Genomic DNA, 22,720 nt, shown 5'->3' with positions numbered 1-22,720 from the left:
AGGAAAAGGTTAGCGGTAAGTTATTAATCTGGCAGTAAATGTACAGCACAGACTACAGTGTGTAATAAATGCTGCAGCTTCTCAAGACCAAGAAAAGTCTGTTGTTTCCCCAACTGCTGGAAAAATGAAGGGGGTTAGCCTTCAAGTTAGCGATAATGGGTTAGCCTAACCTCACCAGACTCACTTAAGGTGGACTAACCTTAAAGGTGGACAGCTATTCTCATTTTAGTGTTTAGTGTGAATACATGATGTACATCAGAGTTTAACCTGCATCTTCACACTGCTACCTTTAGGTATTTCAACTTTTCAACCCAGCCTGTTCAATATTGGCTAGTGGTGCAAATTTCAAGGATCCACTTTCCCTTTTTCCTATTTCAATGCCGGTTGCAATGCAGCCTTTCCCACAGGTTGAGAGTTTACTTGTGGTGGCGGGAGGTGCGGCGTGCAACCCTTGTGCATGCAGAGACTCGTGCAGTTTAGAAGGGGGAGAGTGCAACCTGGGTTATTTTCTGTAGCTACAATTTACAGATGTCCTCTAAACGCCTCACATGCAGACTGTTGGTCGAAGCTACAATTTACAGATGTTCCGTAAACACCGCACATGCAGGCTATTGGTAGATGCTAGCTAGGCTGTGGCACACAGAGAAGCCTCTAGTCCTCAGTCAGTTCCTGCAGCATGCAACTGGCAATGCAACAGATTTTTATCTTCCTGGCCAGGCCGCCCGAGTACAGCCTATGTGTGGGAAACACTGCAAGTTAAAAACATGTCTTGTGTAAATTATTGTATCTCAAAAGGCCAATTTGGTAAAAAAAACACATTTCCAGACTGCAGTTGGCCTCATCAACAAGACCCCAAATGACATGGACTCTGTCCCACTCGTGGACATTGCACATTAATGTAAAATCTCAATCTTATATTTGCACATCTGTGATATTGATCTAACACGGCACGTTACATTAACGCAACTTGTATTATTATTAATCACACTGCATATACTTTTTACACAGTGAGCATCTGCACAATATTTTGTACATTTCATTCTTTTCATTTTAAAATTCACATCTACAGCAGCTCCTTTCTTTCTTCTTCATTATTTAGGATTACTTAATTTTGTGTATATTTTCACTCTTATGCACAACACCAAGGCAAACTCCTTGTATGTGAAAACCTCCAGTCAGCTTCAAAATGTCAAGAGACTGACAGACTCTTGTTCTAACACATTCACGAGGTGCGGCGGGCCCTCCGCAGCATCAACACACAGAAAGCAGTAGGGCCCGATGGTGTATAAGGGCGTGTACTCCAGGCAGGCCTGTGCTGACCAGCTAGCAGAGGTATTCACACACAATTTTCAATCTCTCTCTATCCTTATGCACACTCCTCATATGCCTCAAATCTTCTACTATCATGCCTGTTCCCAAAAAACCTATGGTAACCTGTGCCAATGAAGTCAGCCGGTCGCCCTCGCCCCTGTCATTTCAAAATGCTTTGAACGACACGTACTCACCCACATCAAAGACACTGCCCCGGCTGACCTCGACCAACACCGGTTTGCCTACAGGGAAAACACATTGGCTGAGCACGCCATCGGTGTGGCTCTCGATACAGTCCTCTCTCTCACCTGGAGAGACAAAACACCTACGCTAGGATGCTCTTTGTTAATATCATCATACCGAAAAAGCCTGTCAACGAACCCCACGCGCTATGACTACCTCCCTCCATATGCAACTGGGTTCTGGATTTCTTCATCAACTGTCAGATTGAGCCGGCACCGACCTCCATCCTCACCCTGAGCACCGGCGTCCCCCAGGGCTATATGCTGAGCCCCCTCTTTTATGCACTGCTGTTAGCATGACTGCCAACCCATCCACATCTCAAACAATAATTTTATAAGTTTGCAGATGATATGACAGTCATCTGGCTCACATCAGACAACGATGAAGCCAACAACCTGGTCTTAAACCCTTAAAAGACCAGGGAGATTAGGGATTTTAGGACTACCAAAAAGATCACACACAGTCCCGTCCACATCAACACAGAGGCTGTGGAGAGAGACCCCAGCTTCAGGCTCCTGGGAGTCACTATCACAGAGGATCTCCATTGGGCTGACAACATTTCAGCGGTGGTGGGTAAGGAACAACAATGCCTTTATTTTCTGGAGGAGGCTGAGGAGAGCCAACCTCCTTAAAAAGCTGCTTGTCAGCTTTTATTGATGCGCCACAGAAAGCATCCTAACAAACTACATGACAGCTTGGTACAGCAGCTGCACAACTGACAAAAAAAAAAAAAGAGCCCTCCACCGTGTTGTGAAAACAGCACACAGAACATTGTTGGCATTGAGCTGCCATCACTAGGAAATCTTCACAGCACTCGCAGTGTGAGGAGGGCTGAGAACATCATAAAAGACATTACACACACCCCGGATACCATCTGTTTAAGCTCCTCCTATCAGGCAGGCGCTAAAGATCAATCTGTACATGCACAAATAGACTGCTTCTTTCCAAAAGCTGTGGCACTATTGAACTCATCTCCGCAGTCTGACATGCTGCCATCATCGGAGCATGTGCAATATTTACTTACATGTCACTTCAAGCCACTGATTATGTGCAGTATTTCTAAACCAAGCATACACGTCATTCAACACCCCAATCACTATCACTACACATCTGTCCACCACAGCTTCACTGCACTTTTGCTGCTGTTTTCACACCTTCGTTAGTTGCATTTTTTTTGTATTTTATCATCAATTGTATTTATATCGCTTACATTTTACACTTTGCTTTTATATTTCTTATCTAATTCCTGTCTTATTAATTCTTTGTAAATATGTGTGTAGTCTTAAATTCTAATGCACCATTTAAAGTTGGCACAACTGCAATTTCCTTGTGCTTGTACAATAACAATAAAATTCTTGAATCTTGAAACCTACTTGGCAATAAACCCGGTTCTGATCCTGAGCAATGTTCCCATTTTAGTTTGTTTTTGACGGATTAAAATATGATTCATAAAAATGCTTTTGTGTGCTTGCTTGTTTGTTTTTTTACACTGGCCAATGCACTGTAAATTTGCATGCAGCAGATATGGGTTGTCACTGCTGAATGAATGTATGAAGAGAAACAAGAACTACTGGCTGAATACCAGAAATCTCAGTCAGCAGACGTGCAGCTCACTCCAGCCGAGGCTGTGTGAAAGAGGGAGCTTTGTCTGTAATTACAATGAACGCATTGGTGCAAAAAAAAAAAAAGAAAGAAAAAAAAAAAAAAAAAAAAAAAAGCTCCACTAGTTTATGACAATTAGATGAAAATTAATTGTATTTACCCTTGAAACAGTGAGGTCTGTCATCAGCTGTTCAAAGGCCCGCGTCTCCTCTGCTTGCTTCTGGTTGTGCAGCGCTATCTTTTCGCTGAACTTCCTGGGGTTTGAGCCACCTGTGCCCGGGGAGCCGGACATTGTGCGGGCCGCAGTTTTACAACTTCAGCTACTTGGAAAAAGTGGAAGACGGTGCTGGCAGTCTATTTTTCAAAGTCTCTCAATGAGCGTTGCAGTGAACCCATCAGAGATTTAAATACATATCACACATTACTGATGGGCTGTAAGTTAGTTAGAGTCAACTCGGCAGGCTCAAGTATCAGAATTGAGTAACTGTTCTGTTATTGTAAGCCGAGCTCGTAGCTAACGTAGCTAAGCTAACGTTAAAGCTCTCTTAAATAAAAGTTGTCTTGTTATGCCCAAATAGTGGAGTAAATAAAGCCTTTGCAAACTATCAGTGCTTGCAAGTTAACTTTTATAACTTTCAATAAGAGTGGCGTGTTGATTAAAAGAAGTTAATGGTACAATATAACTTCATATTGACATATTTCCAGCGAACCACTTGTTTGAATCTAACGTTAACATAATGCTAGCTGTCATAGCTAACGTAACGTTGGAGGCGAACGGAGAGCCGAGTAGCCGCAGCTAGCTGAGTTAGCTAAGCTGCTGTCAGTGCCATCTCGACTATTTTGACAAACGCACTTCGCCAACTTGTCGACGCTCCACCTCGGTCAAACATCTAACAGACATGTGTTAGAGACAAGTTGTATCAAAAGATTTAGCTCAAGTCTTCGAGAAAGTAGTTAGCCTCGTTAGCCAATCTTTGCTACTAATGTTAGCACGGCTCACGAGCAGTTGGGCAAAGGTTTGCTCGGTAAATGGTATTTCAACAAGTGTCCGCTGGTCTCGTCCGGACTTTACTGAATTTCGAGTTTATGTTACCCACAAACTCGGAAACAAGCAGCCAAAAAAAGCAAAAAGAAAAAGAAAAACCCCTCAAATATTCACACTTGATCCAGAAGCATAATCCACAATTTCACACTTAATTTGATATCACGGCGCTTCGGAGTCGAGTCTTGTGTTAATCCACGGACAGCAGAGAGATCTCAGACAAACTCCAACCCGCCGGCTCCATGAACAAAAACAAAAACAACAGCAAAAAGCGTCTTTCTCCGTCTGTGCTGGTGCTGGGGTCTTCTGAGAAATTACTGCAAGTGAGTTCAGCTTCCTCGCCGTCGGTTGACAAGGCTTGTAACAGCAACTCGGATCCGCTGGCTTGTTATCCTCATACTACTGCGAGAAAAACATTACCTCGTTAAACACTGTCGGTACTCCTCATGTCCACAGGACGGCGACAGAGTTAAACTATCCTGACTCTCTGTGGGACTACCTATCACTATTAATCAATATATCAATATCAATATCTATTCTATTAACACAGTCTGTAGGAAGTTACTAATGGGAAGAAGCAGTAATCAATAATTAACAAGTGTTCAGATCCTTTACTTAAGTAAAAGTACCAATACATAAATGTAAAAATACTCCTTTACAAGTAAAAGTCCTGCATGAATCCTACTTAAGTAAAAGTACATAAGTATTATGAGCTTGATGTAGTTAAAGTATTGCAGTAAAAGTAGTGGTTTGGTCCCTCTGACTGATATATTATTATATATGACGTCATTAGATTATTAATAGTGAAGCATCAGTGTTAGAGCAGCATGTTACTGTTGTAGCTGCTGGAGGTGGAGCTAGTTTACACTACTTTATACACAGTTTTCCAGTTAAATCCAGTGGGTCCCAACCTAGGGGTCGGGCCCCTCCGAAGGGTCAACAGATAAATCTGAGGGGTCATGAGATGATTAATGGGAGAGGAAAGAAGAAAAAACAAAGTTCTGATACATAAATCTGTTTTCAGTTTTTGGACTTTTTATCTAATCTTTGATTTTATCTGAAATATTGGATCATTTGAAGATTTATTGAAATGAAAGCATGTGAGAAGTTTAGAGGGAAAAATCACTATTTGGTGGAGCTGTTAACAACTCATAGACATGTGAAATGTGACCCCGACTACACACTGCTTTTTGTAAGACGTCAAAAGCCAAAAAAGGTTGGAAACCACTAGTTTCATCTTTAACAATGTTGTATTTTAAAAGCTTGTTATATTATCCATTGTGTCAAATCTTCATCTGAAAAGTAACCAAAGCTGTCAAATAAATGTAGTGGAGTAGAAAGTACAATATTTCCCTCTGAAATGTAGTGGAGTGGAAGTATAAAGTAGCATCACATGAAAATACTCAAGTAAACTATCTCAAAATTGTACTTAAGTACAGCACTTGAGTAAATGTACTTAGTTACTTCCCACCACTGATTTATATATATGACCTAAAGTCAAATTAAAGGATATCTATGATTAGATACAGGACCAGTCAAAAGTTTGGACACACTACTCATTCAAGGGTTTTTCTTTATTGTTTACTAGTTCCTACATTGTTGAAGACATCAAAAATATGAAATAACACATATGGAGTTATGTAGTAAACAAGTATTAAACAAACCAAAATATACTTCATATTTTAGATTCCTTGAAGTAGCCACCTTTTGATTTGATGACAGCTTCACACACTGTTGGCATTCTCTCAACCACATTCATGAGGTCGTCACCTGAAATGCTTTGTCCAACAGTCTTGAAGGAGTTCCCACATGTGCTGAGCACTTGTTCGCTGCTTTTCCGTCACTCTGTAGTCTAACTCATGCCAAACCTTCTCAACTGGGTTTAGGTCGGATGATTGTGGACGCCAGAACATCTGATACGGCACTAAATCACTTCTTGGTCAAATAGTCCTAACAGAACCGTTTTTTGGCTCATTGTCCTGTTGAATAACAAATGATAAGCACAAACCAGATGGGATGGCGTGTTGCTGGTTAAATGTGCCTTGAATTCTGAATAAATCGCCAACAGTGTCACCAGCAAAGGCCTTTCTCCCACCTTCTCTGAGTCTCACAAAGACACAGCAGTTGGAACCAAAAACCTCAAATTCAGACTCATCAGACCAAAGTACAGATTTCCACTGATCTAATGTCCACTCCTTGTGTTACTTGACCCAAACAGTCATCTTCTTCTCACTGGTCTTCCCTCAGCGGTGGTGTCTTCGCAGCAATTCAACCATGAAGGCCTGATTCACACAGTCTGTCATGTGTCTGCTACTTGACCTCTCGTAAGCATTGATGTGGGATCTAATCTGAGGTGCCGTTAATTTGTGAAGCTGGTAACTCTAATGGATTTATCCCCCGCAGCAGAGGTAACTCTTGGTCTTCCTTTCCTGGCGCAGTCCTCATGAGAGCCAGTTTCATCACAGTGTTTGATGGTTTTTTTGCCATCAAACACATCAAAGAAACTGTCAAACTTCTTGAAATTTTCCAGATCAACTGACCTTCATGTTTCTATTTACATTCATTCATTCATTTCTCTTTACTTAGCTGAGAAGTTCCTGCCATAATATGTATTACTACAGTAATGGAATAGGGCTATTTTCTGTATACCAACACAACTGATGCTCTCAAACACATAAATTCCACCAATTAACGTTTGACAAGGCTCACCTGTAATAGAAAATCATTCCAGGTGAAACCCTCATGAAGCTGGTTCAGATATATAGTGGACAAAGCTGTCATCAAGGCAAACAGTGGCTACTTTAAAGAATCTAAAATATGAAACATATTTTGTTTTTTTAACACTTTTTTGTTCATGACATAATTCCATATGTGTTATTTCATAGTTTTGATGTCTTCAGTAATGTTGTACAATGTAGAAAATAGTAAAAAATAAAGAAAAAACCCTTGACAAACTTTTGACTGTAAAAAAGACCAGAAGTGTAACAAAAATATAGTTAAGAGAATAATATGTACTATTATCCAGCACAGTGGCACATAACAGTGTTATATCATGTCATATTATATTATGTTTGATAATTATTACTGATGCATTAACATGTAAGCAGAATTTTAGTGTTGTAGCTCACTGAGAGGAAGCAGATTTTAACTGCTTTATATATACTGTTGGTTAATTAATTCTATAATCATGCATCACATTTTACAAACTGATCATAATATGTGAAATCATCTTTAACCAGTAACTATAGCTTTCAAATATATGCAGTATAAAAAAGTAAAAAGTACAATATTTCCCTCTGAAATGAAGTATAAAAAATAAAGTAGGGTAAATCTGAAATAGTCAAGTAAAGTACAACTATATTAAAATTTTACTTCAACAACTGTCAGATCAGGGAAAACACATGGCATCTGTAGAGCTTTATTCTAAAACAGGTAAAATACATTGTGCATGAGAGCAAATAATGTACTGAGGACACAGATTTCCTCCGTTTCAAAGAAAGAATGTCCACCTCTGATCAGGGCAACTTTACATGAGACAGAAAATCAACATCTAGTTCCAAAAGGTCTGCAAAGAATCCCAATTTAAGGCTTTTCTGAAATAAGCACAATGAACTAGAGAAAGGAAGGTGTAGAGTGACATCTACTGGAGCCACAAGTCAACTTACTGTAATACTGCACATCCTCAAACTCACTTACATGATCTGTCTCAGGTTTGCAAACATTAACTACAGTATAATGTGGACTGACAACATAAAAAAAAATATATAAATAAGGGCAGGTTTGTCAAATTATTTTCAACATGACATTATAAAAAATCTATGTATTTAATGTCCAGCTTTCACCTCTAGATCCCGTCCTTTGTTTTACAGATCAGCGTGCGTGATGTCGTTACGTTTAACAAACTACTAATGTAATGTGACAATCACATGTTTCAGTTATACATGACAAACAACCCATGTTGGATTTTTTTTGAAAGATATAATCTCCAGTTTATCTGAGAGAGCCGATAAATGAGCACATCTGCAACACTTTTCATGCAGGATGTGCCGGAGTGTCACGTTTCTTCTGCTGATGAATGTCGGACAGAAGCAGAAATTCACTGCAGGTCAGTTCTGGGCATCAGGGCTGCAGTCAGCCGGTCCAACAAAAAACCAACATCCTGACTTGTCAAAGAAAGAAGATAGGAAAGACTACGGAGACGGATTAGCGCCAGCAAAGATTGGATTTGCGTGGTGTCATGTGAATTAGTCTTACAACAAATTGAATTGTAAAGTTACTTATATTAAAAACATCATGTTTTGAGTTCAACAGCTCAATGTGAGCATGGCTTTTTTGTTGTTGTTGTTGTTGCAAACATCATGTCTGATGCCACTTTCTCTTTCTATAAAAGGAGTGTTTGTGTGTATTTAGCAGGGGGGAGAGGTGGGTCAAATCCAAATCAAGAGAGATGTCTGATCAAAATAAAATATGTGAAATATAATTCAACTACAGTGTTTTAAAAAATAAAATATGGAGAAGAAGACGGAGCGCATCGATTTCTACGATGGTTTCTTTTCCAATTTGTCTCAAGCAGCGACACAAAATTAAACACAAAAAAACGTCCCAGATGAGACAGAGTCGAGTCAAAAACTGGGTCTGACTCGTGTACTACAGCCCTGCTGAAAAGTACGCTGGCGCTGCGGTAGGACTGCAACTAATGATTATTTGATTATTGATTGTTTTCTCGATTCATTGATTAGTTGTTTGGTCCATAAAATGTCTTGGTTTGTCCTGACCAACAGTCCACAACCCAAAGATATTCAGTTTACTGCAAAAGCAGGTAAACAAATCAGAAAATATTCACATATGAGAAGCTGGAATCAGAGAATCCGTGAAAAGTTCTTCTTGAAAAATGACTCAAGACTATTAATCATTTATCAGAACAGTTGATGATTAATCTAATAGTTGCCAACTACTCGATTAATCGTTGTAGCTCTACATTGTCTCATTGGTGGAGGAGATATTTATCAGTCAGGTGAGCAGATCAACTAACAGCTAAGAAAGACATAAAACATGATCTCTTTACATAAAACATACATTTTTTTATAATTAATCAAAGCCCATGCACAAGATATTCATAATAATTAAAGCAAAAAAATACAACTCTTTAACCTCTGACCTAGCTGCAGTTACAGATGTAAAGACAGTTAGAAAAAGACTCTAAACTAGCATCTGATGTGTGCCCGCTTGAGTCGCACAATGGACTGTTCCAAGAAGAATAAAGCACATATGGTGATCCATGTAATAAAAAATAATGCACATAAATTTGCATAGGCACATAAGAGAAGTGCAGTGGGGAAGAAGCAACCAGGATGGTTCGGGTCAGGGCTTTCAGCCACCCTTAAAGCGGGTGTTGTGGTTTAAATCAATGTCCGTCTGTAGCCCTTTTATCCTTTTTTTTTTTTTTCTATTTCCCATAAAATTTCTTGTTGAGCAGGAAAATGAGCAGGTTGACGTTGATGGTGGCCCTGTCGAAGAGCTTCATCACCGCCACGCCTTCATACTGCAGCTGGAGGAGATCCTGAGAGTGAAATGAGGAACAAACACACAGAAAGAAAACATCAGCCACACCGCTAACCACTTCTGTAATATCTACTATAAATTCACTACCCGTTTCCTTTGCTGTAGATAAAAGCAGAGATAAGCTCTTATATAAACAAGTAAAAAAAATACCTGATATTCTAACTGTAACGTCTCCAAGTGCACGCCCATGAACTTGGCCTTCACATCAAACACGCCAACGGTCTCTGATGGAGAAATCTCAAAAATAGCATTCTTGAACCTGCGAGGAGAGGAAGAGTAAACAGAAGACACAGCTCATAAATACAGAGGAAGGAGTAACAATGAAAACTGATCAATGGAAGCCAATTGCTATTAATTAAACAACAAACTGTATTTGACAGAAGTTGAAGATAAAGATCAAAATAGATTCATCACATGTAGAAACGAATCCTCAAGTGACATCATAGATTTACACACTATCATCTCATTACAGCAGCCACTTTAAATAAAGTTACACAGATTAAAGACGCTGTAACTCTGAGTTATTGCCTTAAAAACATACTGTACTGTAAAATACACATTTATTTCCTAGCATTCGGCTGCTGGAAAGTGTCAACTTTGAACCTCGGCTCTGTGTTTGACAGAACTCACTGGTTGGGCTGCAGATCCTCGATGGCGATCAGCACGCCCTTCTCATGGAGGCGAGCTGCGGTGTATTTCTGTGAAACCTGTTTACTCTTCTTGGCCTTGTTGTCTCCTGGTTTCTTTGACAACCTGAGGAAAGAGAGAGAGAGACAAGTGTACAATACAACGTAACAAGCCTCTTTCACAGCAGACATTCGGACTTGTCATAGTAGCAACAGCACAGGTGTTACTAATAATATTAATGAGTGTCCCGGTAAGCCATAACAGTGTGACAGTGAGCCAACATGCACAATAGCAGGACCCTGAATTTATCAATCATTAATTTAATTAAATAAACCTGTGTTTATCCTACTGTGACATATAAAAAAAAGACCTTAATGCAAAGTGTTGCTGGGTGTAGGATCACGCTACCATGTAGAAAGAGAAGATTAATTCTTATTCATGAAGTGAAATGTTCCGAAAATGTTCATCAGAAAGCAGAAGGTAGATTTTTAAAACTGGGTTTTTTTTACTTGTCACTGAGGAAATGAACAGACAACTCATTCTGGACGTCATCTGGTATTTATCTTTATCTCTCTAATCCAGTGGTTTAGACTCTGCTTTCCCTGCTACCCACACTACTGGTTTTCAATCTAACAAGGCAGCAGCTGTACTTAATTGCATTCTGCATTCCAGGAGTAAAACAGCCTCTGATTAGATGTCCAAAATCAAAACCAGCAGGAGTCAGAGGATAAACATTGTGAGCCACTGCTACAAGTGACCCAGTTTAGAAGTTTTTACACACGTGTGGCACGATTCAGCAGGGCGAGGACACACACGGTGATATTTTTCATTCTGTATTTTGGGATACATCTGATAGGAGTCAGACATCTACAGTAAATCTATAGATCAGATTATTATAAAAAGAAAAATGTCTCTCTGTAAACTGAAATAAAAGGTGAAAAGTTGCAATAACCCTAACCATAACCCTAATCCTAACACTGACCGTAACCCTAACCCTAACCCTAACGCTAACGCTAATCCTAATCCTAATCCTAACCTACTTGGCCTCTCACACCTGGACTTTAAACACACATCCAAACCCAAACTAACCATCCAGTTTAAAACATGATTTCTGTCTCGTTTGTGCATCGTACAAATTGCAATTTAACTTTGCTCACAGGTCTGACTTTTTGTTTAATCATGTACACATGCGGGTGTCTGGTGTGTAAAAAGGGAATCTCATATGGTTCACGAAGTCAAAAATGGATGTAAACAGGCAGCTAAAAATAAACAAATTCTGATCAAAAATCAGAGGAGCAGCGGCGTAAACATACTGTAGCGCATGTCTCTGTGATTTTTTGTTTTGGTTAGACTCTGGAGTGAACTACAAATGAGACATGTGAGATGTTATATGAGATTAGAGGACACTTACTTGCCCTTGCTGGCCAGGTTGTCCATGCACGTCTTGATATACTGATTGTATGAATCAATCTGCACGTTGTAAAAAGCCGTCTTTGAATTCAGGGCAGAGTTGGTCTGCTGAAGTTTCACCAGCTCAGCTTTCCTACGCTGACGATACCGTCTCTGATTCCTGATGTCCTGTAAGACACAAACAAACACATTTAAGTAAAACACAGCAGTTATTTAGTTTGAATCATCCACATCCAGAGATAATGTGGTTTTTTTAACCTTGGCTATGTCGTTGATGAGGTCCTGATAGCGGTTCTCGGGGTGAACCTTTCCCAGCTCCGCCAGCCTCTGCAGGTTACTCTTGATCTTGTCTTTCTTCCCCTGCAGAGTCAGGCTGTCGTCCACCACCGGTTTGACCTGCTTCATCTTCTCTGGAGTCTTGGCGTCTCGGATGGCTCTCCTCTGCATGGCGCGCTGGTACTCAGCTTCCTGTCACCCAGGGAAACAATATGGATTATAGTTATTATATAAAAAGAGCTCAAAACCATATAATTCATTTAAAAACCTCTGTTAGCAAGAGCGTTTATTTACTGCACATAAAATTTGAGAGTATGTTATATTTTTTCACCATGTTTTGTTTCAGCAATACATAAATATATGATCTATTATGCTAATTTGTTGTATTCGTGGTAAATAAAGACCATGCTAAAGACAAATGTTAGCAGTAATATACCTGTCTTCTGTTTTAATTGTATCATTATTATTAAAAATGTTATTTAAAATTCCTCTTTTCCTATAAACTTAGCTGCTTCTGTTGGGAAAGACGATGTCGTAGTTGTAATTTAAAAAAAAATTCAGTTAGGACTTCGCTGCCCACTTGAAAAGGAAGTAGAGCAACTTCTTCCTGTTTTCAGTCATAAAGCAATCCAGTAGATTTCCACCCAGATGAAATATGCTGAGTAGACGTCGATACCAGCTGCTGCAAATCATTGATGTTCAGCGCAAAAAAAACAACATAAAATCTTCTCTCATTTCTGACCTGTTCTGTTCCGGCTGTTGAGTCCAGGATCTCAGTCAGAGTCTCTCCTGGCTGGAACCGGATCACATCCACAATGAGCCTCTTGGTGCTGAAAGGAGATAAAAAAAGAAATCTGTTGATATTTCTGAAACAATCACTTAAATTTTTTAAGCTTTGAATCTACAACTCACTTGAGCAGGAGGGTCTTGGCGTTCATCTCCACATTGGCCTCACCGGGGACGTCGAATTTGTTAGTGAGTGTGAGCGAAACCTCGGTCTTCCCCATCAGCTCCTTGTTGGGATCGTCAGGAGGGAGAGGATTTTCACCTGAGTGCGACATAGTTGTAATAACAGTCAGCTCAAAGTATCAGATCATAACATACCGGGTTGGTTTCTGTTCATAAATGCTCTCATCTAATCTACGACCCATTTTGAATCACAAGGTTCCTGCCAGGACAGATAACTGGAGCGATTTTTGGATCCTTGATTCAATTTAGTGCACAGCATGAAGTAGAAGGGAACTCCTGTGTGAAATAGGATGATGTGTGATGTCACCTAAGGGTATAAGTTCATCTTTTTTTTCTAATTATACACTCAAAAAGCACCATGTGATAAAAGTCAAATCAAGGAGGCTAAAATAAGCTCTGAACAAAACAAAAAAAAGTAATAATCTCAGGTAAAGTGAGAGTATGACTTTGACTTTGAAAGTGAATATTACTAGTCTACCGCTCATGTCATACATTTTCGTTTTTGTTGGTTTGACAGGAACCACGCTGACTAAAAGGCACGTTTAGTCTGTGCAACAACAGTCAGATGTGTCCAATAAAATCTGTGTCAGACTGTCTGACATCAATTTGAGCCCCTCAGATTGCGCAATGAATCTGCGGTGAGTTGTAAATATTTAAAAAGGAAATGAGAGCAGAGGCAGACCTTGTGCTCACGTCATCCGTCTGTGTTGTTTTATGTTTTGAAAATGCAACTAAGCAAAGAGGGTTTTTCTCCATCGAGCCTCACAAACTTCTTTTTTTGTTGTAGTTTGTGTGTGTGTTTGTATTTTTTGTCTTTATATAAAAAACGGCATTTAGGAAATGTCGCACTGCTCAGCGTATTGGTATTCTACATGTCGTATTCTGATTGGTTGGTTTGTAGATGTGAGTCATAGCAGCAGTCACATTGTGAGAATTCTGCTCCAGATCTAGCAGCACTGTTTTAGATTGAAGATTTGATCTTTCACGATTGTCAACTTTCCTCTCATACAGCCAAGAAAACCTTCCCTGCACTCCGCTCCACTCACCGATGAGGGACTCCACAGTGGGAACCTCGCCCAGGTCCTCCAGCAGCTCATGGATGGGGTCATTGTGCTCTGGAGCGATGGCGTCCTGATGGTCCAGCAGCAGCTAACAGTAAACCAGTCAAGCAGTTAGTCACGGATGACAAAACATCAACAGTTTAAGTAGCGACTGACAAGAATATTTGTGTTTGTGCCAGTGAGCAGGCAGTGGGAGCGATCTGAGAGTTCAAACTCACTGTGTGAGTGTTGATGATCTCTCCGATGGAGATGTAGATGACAGGTTTGGTGACGGTGACTAAATCAGAGTATTGATCCACGTTGAACTTATCTTCCAGTGAGTGAACGTCACACGCTGCCAGGAAGAAACGCCTGCGATGGAAGATGGAAGCATAAAGTCAAATATAATAAGAAGGGAAAAGGAAAGAACATTTGTTTCATATTTATATATAAAACATCACACCTGAACTTCTGATAGGACGTGCTGAGATATTCGTTGATGGGATTGAGGTGGGCGTTGTCTCCCAAGAACATCTTATTGGAGGCGGCGTGCTGCAGCATCTTGGCGACGGATCCCAGGTTTCGTCGCTGCTCGGTGGTCAGCTGACCACCCGCCGACATCTCAATGATGTCAAAGGCATCAGGAGCCACGATGGCTGGGTTCATGTAACGGTAATATAAGAGGTTCCCAACAATCTGAAATCAAATGACTCAGTTACTAATCATCATGGCATATTTTTCATAATTTACGGCCCATTTTGGGGTGAAATATATTACCAATAATAGTATTAACATTTATAATTATAAGTAATTTATCAAACTGTTCAGACAGGAATAAAATTATATTCAAAGGTCCTGAATGATGCTGCCATCAACATAAGTTAAACTGAATTAGACCAACAAACAAACAATATATTTATTTTTACTTAACATGCATTTTTTTGTAACACAATAAAAAGGTGTAAATTAAATCTTCTTGTCATAGTTTTATTTTGGGATCACACAGATTAATCAGGACTGAAATGAGTTGAGATCTGTTTTAGTCAGTGCTGCTGCAAAAATGAGAAAGAGCTTTTGAACATTAGGACACAGCTTGTGTAGGATGAAGAGGAGAGCCGGAAGAGTGGCGAGGCTCACCTTATAGGTCAGCAGATAGAGAGAAGGAGCACACCACCACCCCGACAGAGAGGCTGGAGCTGGTTGGCGAGGCGGAAAAAAGCAGAGAAACAGGAGAAAAGGAAGAAAAACAAAGAAAAGAAATGAATAAGAGACAAGGCAGGGAGAGCCAAGCTGAAGATGAGAAGGGAAAAGAAGGTGTTCAGTGAGGAAGGGCAAGAGAAGAGGAGCAATGCTTGTCCAACTCGTCAGGATTAAAGGGTTAGTTCAACCAGTTTTAACAGTATGTTTTAATCACAGTATTACTGCAAATTGTCTCTATGAGGAAGGATGTGGCCATCAAAGTTGTCATTTAAGTGATCTGGATCCAAATGTAAGTTTTTGACAAGTCTGAATGTCAGAGATCAAAAACCCTTCAAATTGAAATTATCTGCATGTGTAGATACAACTAGATACACTAAAGTGAGAATTGGGAAAATGAGTTTCGTGGATTGACTGTTTAAAGACCGTGAAGCGCAGCATGACTAACATTAAGCCTACAAATTAAAAATGCAAACCTTGAGGAGCTCATCCTCTGTAGAATCCGGGAACTTCTCGTGGAGGGTGTCCTTCAGCACCTTGGAGATGAACCGCATCCCGTATCTGTCGGACAAACCGTCACAGACATCACAGCGTGAGACGGAAACAAACTAACTTAAGTCTGTAAAAATGTGACCAATGTAGGCGGTGACGCTTCAGAGAGGAACTTACGGTATTTTATCCACCGAGACGATGATAGCAGACAAGAATTTGTCAGTGATCGTCTTCATGTTCTTGATGGAGGCTTCCAGTCTCGTCCTCACCTCCTCGTGGGCCATAGCCTGCTCCGGAGTCACATCATAAGGCAGCTTACTGTTGGTGGCAGGAATGGGGAGGAAAACCAGAGGAATCAGTGTTGATCAGAAAGGGCCACTCTAGCGATGTAGTAAAGTTTGGGGACTCTTAGATTAGGATGGTTGAAGCAGCAGAGGCCGAGATATCCTGACTGTAGTCCATCAAGTTCCAAAAACACTATATCCAACATCTCCTCACCTTTCATTATGGCTGCCCACTCCTTTGTAACCCTACACCTTTGTTTTTTAAATGGAGGCTTTGTGTTTAAAAATTGAAGTCACTGTGATAACCTCTGTGACATCATCACGGCTATTTATTTCCAACTTTGGATAAGCTCCCTCCAGAGCCCCACAGGAGACATTATGCAACTGTTTTCACAGGCTGAGAAGTACTCGTCATGACGCTTACATTAAACTTCATGTGTAAAATCAGTGAAGTGCCCTTATAACAACATCTGATGCTTGTTTTGGCTCAACTGTGAGCTTTAGCCTTGCAAAAAAATCCCCTTCTACAACCAAGATAAATATTCTGTAATCTAGAGGAATTTACTGGCATCGAACGAAACAAAATTGCAGATACGGTATGCAAAAACTACTAGATAAGATTTCTTGAAACTAGCATATAAATCAGACCACAACAAAACAAAACCTGACTACAAAACTAGTAAAATATACGCAGTGAAGATTTAGAAATTCAAGATAAAAACGTGCCTACATTATGTCTTTTTAATCTGATTATAGATCTAAAGATTGTCCCATGTAGATATACAGTTTTAGTAGTGAAGACTGCATCATTAACCAATAATAAAATATATAAAAATATATTTGCAGTGTTGTTTTTGTCTTTCATAGTTTTAAGATTTAAGTGCCATCTAGTTTTCTCTTTAGATTATTTATTTTTGTAAGAATATAAAATGACTTAATCATCCTAAGAGACGATATTAGGACTTTCTTGAATTAACAGTGCTGATGTGATGTTGCAGAATGTTCTTATACATGGATCAGTATGTAAATTCATAGTAAATGAATCAGACAAAGTATCTGATTCATGTATGTATCCTGTATCAGCCTGCTGAAGAAGAAAATGCACAAACACAACCTCATCTCCAGCTCACCTGGCCTCTCCGGTCTGCGTCTCCATCTGGTTGACCCAGCTCTTATAGATGTCCACGGGGTCGGTCTTGATGTTTAGCGTTTTGTCATCCATGATCTCCTTGACTACTGGTGCCAGGATCTGCCTCAGCGCGTTCTGACCCCGGGCACCTCGGTGGAAACTCACAACCATCTTGATGACGGTGGGGTTTCCTGTGACGACCTCCTTCATCTGGTCAACTTTCGACCTAAAAGCGACATTTTTAATGTGTATTTATGAACCAAACCTTATCTGATTTAAACCTGTCATCACATTAACTGGGTTGACTGGGTTTCAGTGTCTGTCTCTTACTTGATCTCCTCCTGCAGGGCAGTTTTGAAGAGCTTGAGCAGCAGGTACTCCTCTCTCTGGTTAGAGGCGTAGTTATACAGGGTGAAGATGACAGAATCCATGAACTTTGTGGATTTATTCTGGGGCATCTGGAAAATCAGCTTGGCGAGATACGTTGGATTGGTCTGAAAGCAAGCAGAAATGTAGTTAGAGAGGTATCAATGACCCTAAATGAGAGATAATTAAAAATACAGAGACAATGCAATCAAAGAACAGTGGCAGGTGTACTGTAAAGTTACCTGTAAGAGGTAGAAGAGGTACTGGTAGGCTTCCAGTTTGACCCTCTTCTCCTTGCTGAGAGCCTTCAAGCCTCCTCTCTGTTTGTTCATCATCATCATGTCGGACAGCTGGCCCTTGTTCTTCTTGGTCAGCTTCTTGCTGTGGGAAACCACTTCCTGCAGTGTGATCTTGTTCTTCACCAGCAGGCCGATCTTGATGTCCATCAGGTTCAGGTCGTTCTCCAGCTGCTGATTGGAGCGGATGTTGGTCACCACCTCCTCGCGGAGCCTCATCAGCTCCAACTCCTCCTGGAAGTCCTGGTCGCTGTGGTCCAGCAGGTGGACGAACTTCCTCACCACCGCCATCGGAGGATCCGCTGCGTTGACTGTGTGAGGACATTTTTGGGACATGAGAAAGTCACGCAACCAAATAATGCATGAGCGTGTCTTGGATCAAAGTGGGGATTCTACTTACTCAGCGTCTTGTAGTCGTCCCTGGCCTTATTGGCTCTAATGAAAGCCTGAATCTTCACCACGTCATTGATCTGCAATATAAAACAGTAATCATTAGGCGGATCAATAGTCCATGTTATGTGGAAATGACTTCACACATGTCAAGAGTGCTAAATGAGTCATTTTCCTCCTTCAAACCCCCAAATGACCCGGAGTAAATGTCAGCGGATGTGTCAGGGGAAATTACGTGACATGATTTAAAGCGTTCATTAGGTAACAGGATATTTGTTTTGTGATTAAAAAAAATTACAATGCCTTCTCTTGGTGCTTTGAAATGGGCCAAAACTCAATTTGTAGCTACACATAAGGAGGGTTTACTCACGTGATCATTGAAGTACTTCAGACGATCCTTATACTTCTTACGAGCTTGGTGCATCCGAACCATTGCTTGGATCTGAGAAACAATAAATCCTTTAGTCTAAACTGTATGTACAGTAAACACTACTGATAATATTCAGATTACTGACATAACATGATCATTTCACCTTGACAGCATCTCCACTGTGGTCTTTCAGGTACTGGTTACGGTCTTTGAACTTCTTCCTCTGTTTGTGGCCCTTCCAGTGAGCCTGAAAAAAAAAAACAGATTAACATTTAATGAGCCTCAAACAGTGTAATAATAAATCCTGATAGACTTTAACCTTTAGAAAAGGTGCAGGACTTATGTGTATAAACTCAGGATGATGTTTGTATAAAGGTCTAACTCACCTGTATGCGAGTTACAGCTGGTTCTTGGGATTTCAGGAAGTTCATCCGCTCCTTCAGGCCATTCCTCACCAGGTAGCCACGGCAACGAGCTTGCAGCTTGGTAATTAGAGTCTCATTGGCCCGCCACAGCTGCTCTCGATTGTAGGCTGTGGTTACCCCAGAAACCACCGACTGACAGGGAAAATAAAACGACCGGTTTAATGCTGTGTTAAAAAGCTACGACCCTGCAGTGTTGCGCAGAGACAATAACATACCTGGATGTCCTCCTTGTTGAGCTGGGTGTTGTTTGTTACGAAGCTCTCCGGCTGCACCCAGGTGCCCTCCTTGGTCTTCAGGTTGTAGTAGTAGTTGTGTCCGCCCTTCACCCAGTGCTGCACCCAGTCGCTGCCATTATCACCTGGACAGAGAGAAGAAGGTGCAACTGGATTGAGTAACAAGAGCCATCATCCCTCTATTTTCAGCTAGTTTCTGTAATGTAATGGATCATAGCAGCTAAAGGCCTTTCATAGTTGGGAATACGATTTTTAATTGCAATATTGGCTGATTTTAAGTGTTTTTTATTCTGGAAATTACAAGTAAAAAAGCAGGAAGGCAATCAGTGTAACCTTAAAACACTGGAAACCACAGAAAAGATGCATCAAGTTTCATCAAAATTGTAAAGACACAGACACCGTCACCTCTCTGATGGCATTAACTACGAAGTTAATCGTCCTTTCCTTTATTCATCCCTAAATTTTCTGCTCACCTTCTTTCTTTTTGTCTTCTTTGATCTTGGCCAGGTCGTTCTGGTAGGTCTGACCACACTCAGAGGTGACTCCGTACAGTCCTGCCCCGGCGTTACGCAGAGCAGCCAGAGTCTGAGCTGCGTCACCAGTATCCACCGCCTCATTGATGGCCTGGATGGACTGTGAGACTGCAGATACAAACACAAACATCAGCCTTCAGTCCTCTTTGCACCGTCCTAACATATAAGGAACACCGGCAGAGGGGATGTAGCAAATGTTTTGTGATTTTTACAAATGTATGTAAAATGAGTTTTCATACACTGTAAGGCTTCCTGTGTGTCCTGGTTAGCCTTCAGAATAGCATCCTGGATCTCATCCAACCACAGCACAGCAGAGGGGTCCTGGGTCTCCTGGAAGGACACAAGAAAATATGTTCAGAAACTAATAGCGGCACAGCGAGCACATGCACAAACTCACATGTACACACTCTAATCATGGTTGTATCTCAAATGGAAAAACGTGTGACTCTGCACGTCTGTATGCTTTCTCTTCCAAATGCTGGTGATTCAGGCCAAATTTGCACTTTTTTTTTGTTTTTTTTTTAAATTACAAATATTTCACTCAAAATACTACTGGATGGTAAGTAAAAGATACAATAATGTGTAGCCAGGAGCAAGTAAGAATACAACTGTCATTCTTACATATTAAGAATTATAAAATTAGATTATTTTTAATGCCATATCTCTTTATGTGTGGAAGGTTATATGGTGATATTGTAATCTTGGTTCTTGAGCCTGCGGGTGTTGTTGTTGTCAGTATTATTCAGCTCTGAAATACATTCAACCTTCGTTAACATTGTTATGTTCGGTTTCTGTTGAAACTCTTCGCCAGATAATCAGCATGAGCAGCACACAGCAGGCTGAGATGTTTGCTTCATTAGCAGCATTTCTGTACTTGTAAATATGATCAGTTACAGAACAAATACGTCCATCCTTCTGGCACGGGTTTTTTTTGAGGAGGCTTTGACTGATTTTAATTCTCCCTGCCAATTCTAACAGTATTTAAACCAAACTCCTATAACATATAATATCTACAGTATAGGCTTCTTTTGGTTTGGCTAACAACATGTTAATATATTATAAAAATAACACGTCAGACTTTATAAGAGATAGAACAATGAAGTCCTAGACTTATTGGCTGAGCTGGTCAGAGCTGTGTGCTACAACGGACACCTGATACCTGAATAAATATATATATTTAAGCACATTAATATAAATAGTCTGGTACCAAGTGCAATAGTGCTGTAGCTGTAGTGATTTTATTGATTCCATTGGTCTTATTGTGTGTTTTTTGGGGGACGGGGGGTTGCTTTTTAATGCATCAATGATTGTAGGGTATGTATGTAAAGTATGCAACGACACTGAGCCCAAGAAAAAGTTCCCTAAGGGGACAATAAAGTTTATCTTATCAAAAAAAAAAATTACACATGGAATCAACTTATTAAATTATTGCACATGGAAGCGCACGGAAATGAGAGGAATCACATCCACCTACACATTATTAACCTTCAATATACATTTGTGGACTGTTTGTTGATGAATTGCTGCCTGACTTATTTATTTCCACTACAGTTAGTGATTTCCTTCTACATTTCTCAGAATGACCTCTACAACACTTCCAGGGAATAAGCATGAGCCTCAAAGTGTGCTACTCCAGCTGTGGGTTAAATGTGTCCATTGTATGATCATGCCCTCACCCAGTATTCAAATCACAACATCTTTTGTAGCTGCAATGCATTCTGGTCTAATTTTCTGCCACTGCGGGTGTTCTCTGTGTCTGTGATGAATGTCTACCTCTTGTTCTTTGATTATGGAGGACAGACACGTTGCATTTTAAACATTTAACTCACCCTGTAGCTGGTGGAAATACATGAACATGCTGTCACACATCAATTACATTTGGCCAGTCATCCAAAAATACACCAAACTGTAGCACAAACAGACCTAAAAAATGCAACATGCGTCACAAATGGATGTTTTTTTAATAGCGTTTCAGTGGGGATTTTTCCTTTATGTCATCCGATTCCATTTGCTCACCAACCGGACGACAACAAGACCTCAGTAATGAATTCATCACTATGTTATTACGAGCTGTAGACATACTTAACCGCAACCAGATGGCGCACTCTGCCTCTATATAAAGTTTGTGGCAGCAGGTTTCTACTTGCTTCTGCTGCTGCTGCTGCTTTCTAGAGCCCAGTAAAACAGGCAATTCATTTGGTTTCAGCCTCCCCCCTCCTCCATGTGTCCCGCCCCTTCTTGTTGTGCTGCAGGGCAGATGAGAGGAGGTGTGTGTATATGCATGTGTGTGTGTGAAAGGGGTGGGCGAGTAAGACTGATACCCGATCTTGAAGATTTCTTATGCAAGGGGAGGAGGAGGGGGGTGGGGGGTGGGGGGGTAGGGGGTTTGGCAGCTAACATCTGCAGTAGCATGCGCCGGGAGTCTAACGAGCTCCATCTTTATAGTAAACAAAGCCGTACCTGGGCTGAGCGTTGATTAGTGTTTGTATGTTTGCACTTGGCGCTGTAATTGGTATTTGCGAGTGATGAGTCACAGCAGCTGGCGGGAGGTGCTAGACAGGGTGTGGTGCCAGAGTGGGCAGGGGACTGGAGGACAACTTGGGCGTAGCTTGCTATAGCTCATCACACGTTAGAAACACACATCATGGAAAAAAAGAGGAAGTGAAAGCTGAGGGGGTTGGGTAATTTATAATTCATCTTTCTGAACTTTTCTTTTTGTGCAATACCTCGTTTTCTTTTCTTTTTTTTTTTAATTTCCGTCAAAACCATGAGCTCATTCATACATCTTTAGGCACATGGGAAACTTGCATATACGGAACAAAGCATGACTTGACTGAAATGTATAGAGCCTGATACAGTTTTAGTTGTGATTGTTGCAGCTACAAAGTCAAGTGATAACCATCTGATGAGGCATAGTAGACTA

The 22,720-nt window shown here is 40.6% G+C and overlaps 2 protein-coding genes across 5 annotated transcripts in view; both read right to left on the bottom strand.

Annotated features, from left to right (window-relative positions):
* crtc3 (CREB regulated transcription coactivator 3) overlaps nucleotides 1–4,629 on the bottom strand; it is a 50,558-nt gene extending 45,929 nt beyond the window's left edge. For 2 of the 4 annotated variants that reach the window (XM_067610350.1, XM_067610437.1), the window contains exon 1: nucleotides 3,317–4,629. In XM_067610350.1, the coding sequence (XP_067466451.1) occupies nucleotides 3,317–3,448 (132 nt within the window). In that variant the 5' untranslated portion in view covers nucleotides 3,449–4,629. The remainder of the gene's footprint in view (nucleotides 1–3,316) is intronic. The other 2 variants (XM_067610523.1, XM_067610609.1) reach the window with 1 other exon arrangement.
* Nucleotides 4,630–7,600: 2,971 nt separating this feature from the next.
* The window catches only part of iqgap1 (IQ motif containing GTPase activating protein 1), a 50,634-nt gene continuing 35,514 nt past the window's right edge, over nucleotides 7,601–22,720 (bottom strand). The window contains exons 16-37 of the mRNA XM_067610094.1: nucleotides 20,037–20,127; nucleotides 19,738–19,905; nucleotides 19,247–19,389; nucleotides 18,993–19,163; nucleotides 18,770–18,853; nucleotides 18,607–18,678; nucleotides 18,247–18,316; nucleotides 17,793–18,157; nucleotides 17,515–17,678; nucleotides 17,186–17,410; nucleotides 15,949–16,089; nucleotides 15,756–15,840; nucleotides 14,546–14,778; nucleotides 14,322–14,454; nucleotides 14,089–14,191; nucleotides 12,986–13,121; nucleotides 12,816–12,903; nucleotides 12,056–12,265; nucleotides 11,799–11,965; nucleotides 10,391–10,513; nucleotides 9,911–10,019; nucleotides 7,601–9,758 (exon numbers count right to left, since the gene is read on the bottom strand). Of these exons, the coding sequence (XP_067466195.1) occupies nucleotides 9,645–9,758; nucleotides 9,911–10,019; nucleotides 10,391–10,513; nucleotides 11,799–11,965; nucleotides 12,056–12,265; nucleotides 12,816–12,903; nucleotides 12,986–13,121; nucleotides 14,089–14,191; nucleotides 14,322–14,454; nucleotides 14,546–14,778; nucleotides 15,756–15,840; nucleotides 15,949–16,089; nucleotides 17,186–17,410; nucleotides 17,515–17,678; nucleotides 17,793–18,157; nucleotides 18,247–18,316; nucleotides 18,607–18,678; nucleotides 18,770–18,853; nucleotides 18,993–19,163; nucleotides 19,247–19,389; nucleotides 19,738–19,905; nucleotides 20,037–20,127 (3,195 nt within the window). The 3' untranslated portion in view covers nucleotides 7,601–9,644. The remainder of the gene's footprint in view (nucleotides 9,759–9,910; nucleotides 10,020–10,390; nucleotides 10,514–11,798; nucleotides 11,966–12,055; nucleotides 12,266–12,815; nucleotides 12,904–12,985; nucleotides 13,122–14,088; nucleotides 14,192–14,321; nucleotides 14,455–14,545; nucleotides 14,779–15,755; nucleotides 15,841–15,948; nucleotides 16,090–17,185; nucleotides 17,411–17,514; nucleotides 17,679–17,792; nucleotides 18,158–18,246; nucleotides 18,317–18,606; nucleotides 18,679–18,769; nucleotides 18,854–18,992; nucleotides 19,164–19,246; nucleotides 19,390–19,737; nucleotides 19,906–20,036; nucleotides 20,128–22,720) is intronic.

The sequence above is a fragment of the Thunnus thynnus genome, chromosome 1, assembly GCF_963924715.1.
Source record: "Thunnus thynnus chromosome 1, fThuThy2.1, whole genome shotgun sequence".
NCBI lineage: Eukaryota > Metazoa > Chordata > Actinopteri > Scombriformes > Scombridae > Thunnus > Thunnus thynnus.
This window is presented reverse-complemented; position numbering and strand designations above follow the sequence as displayed.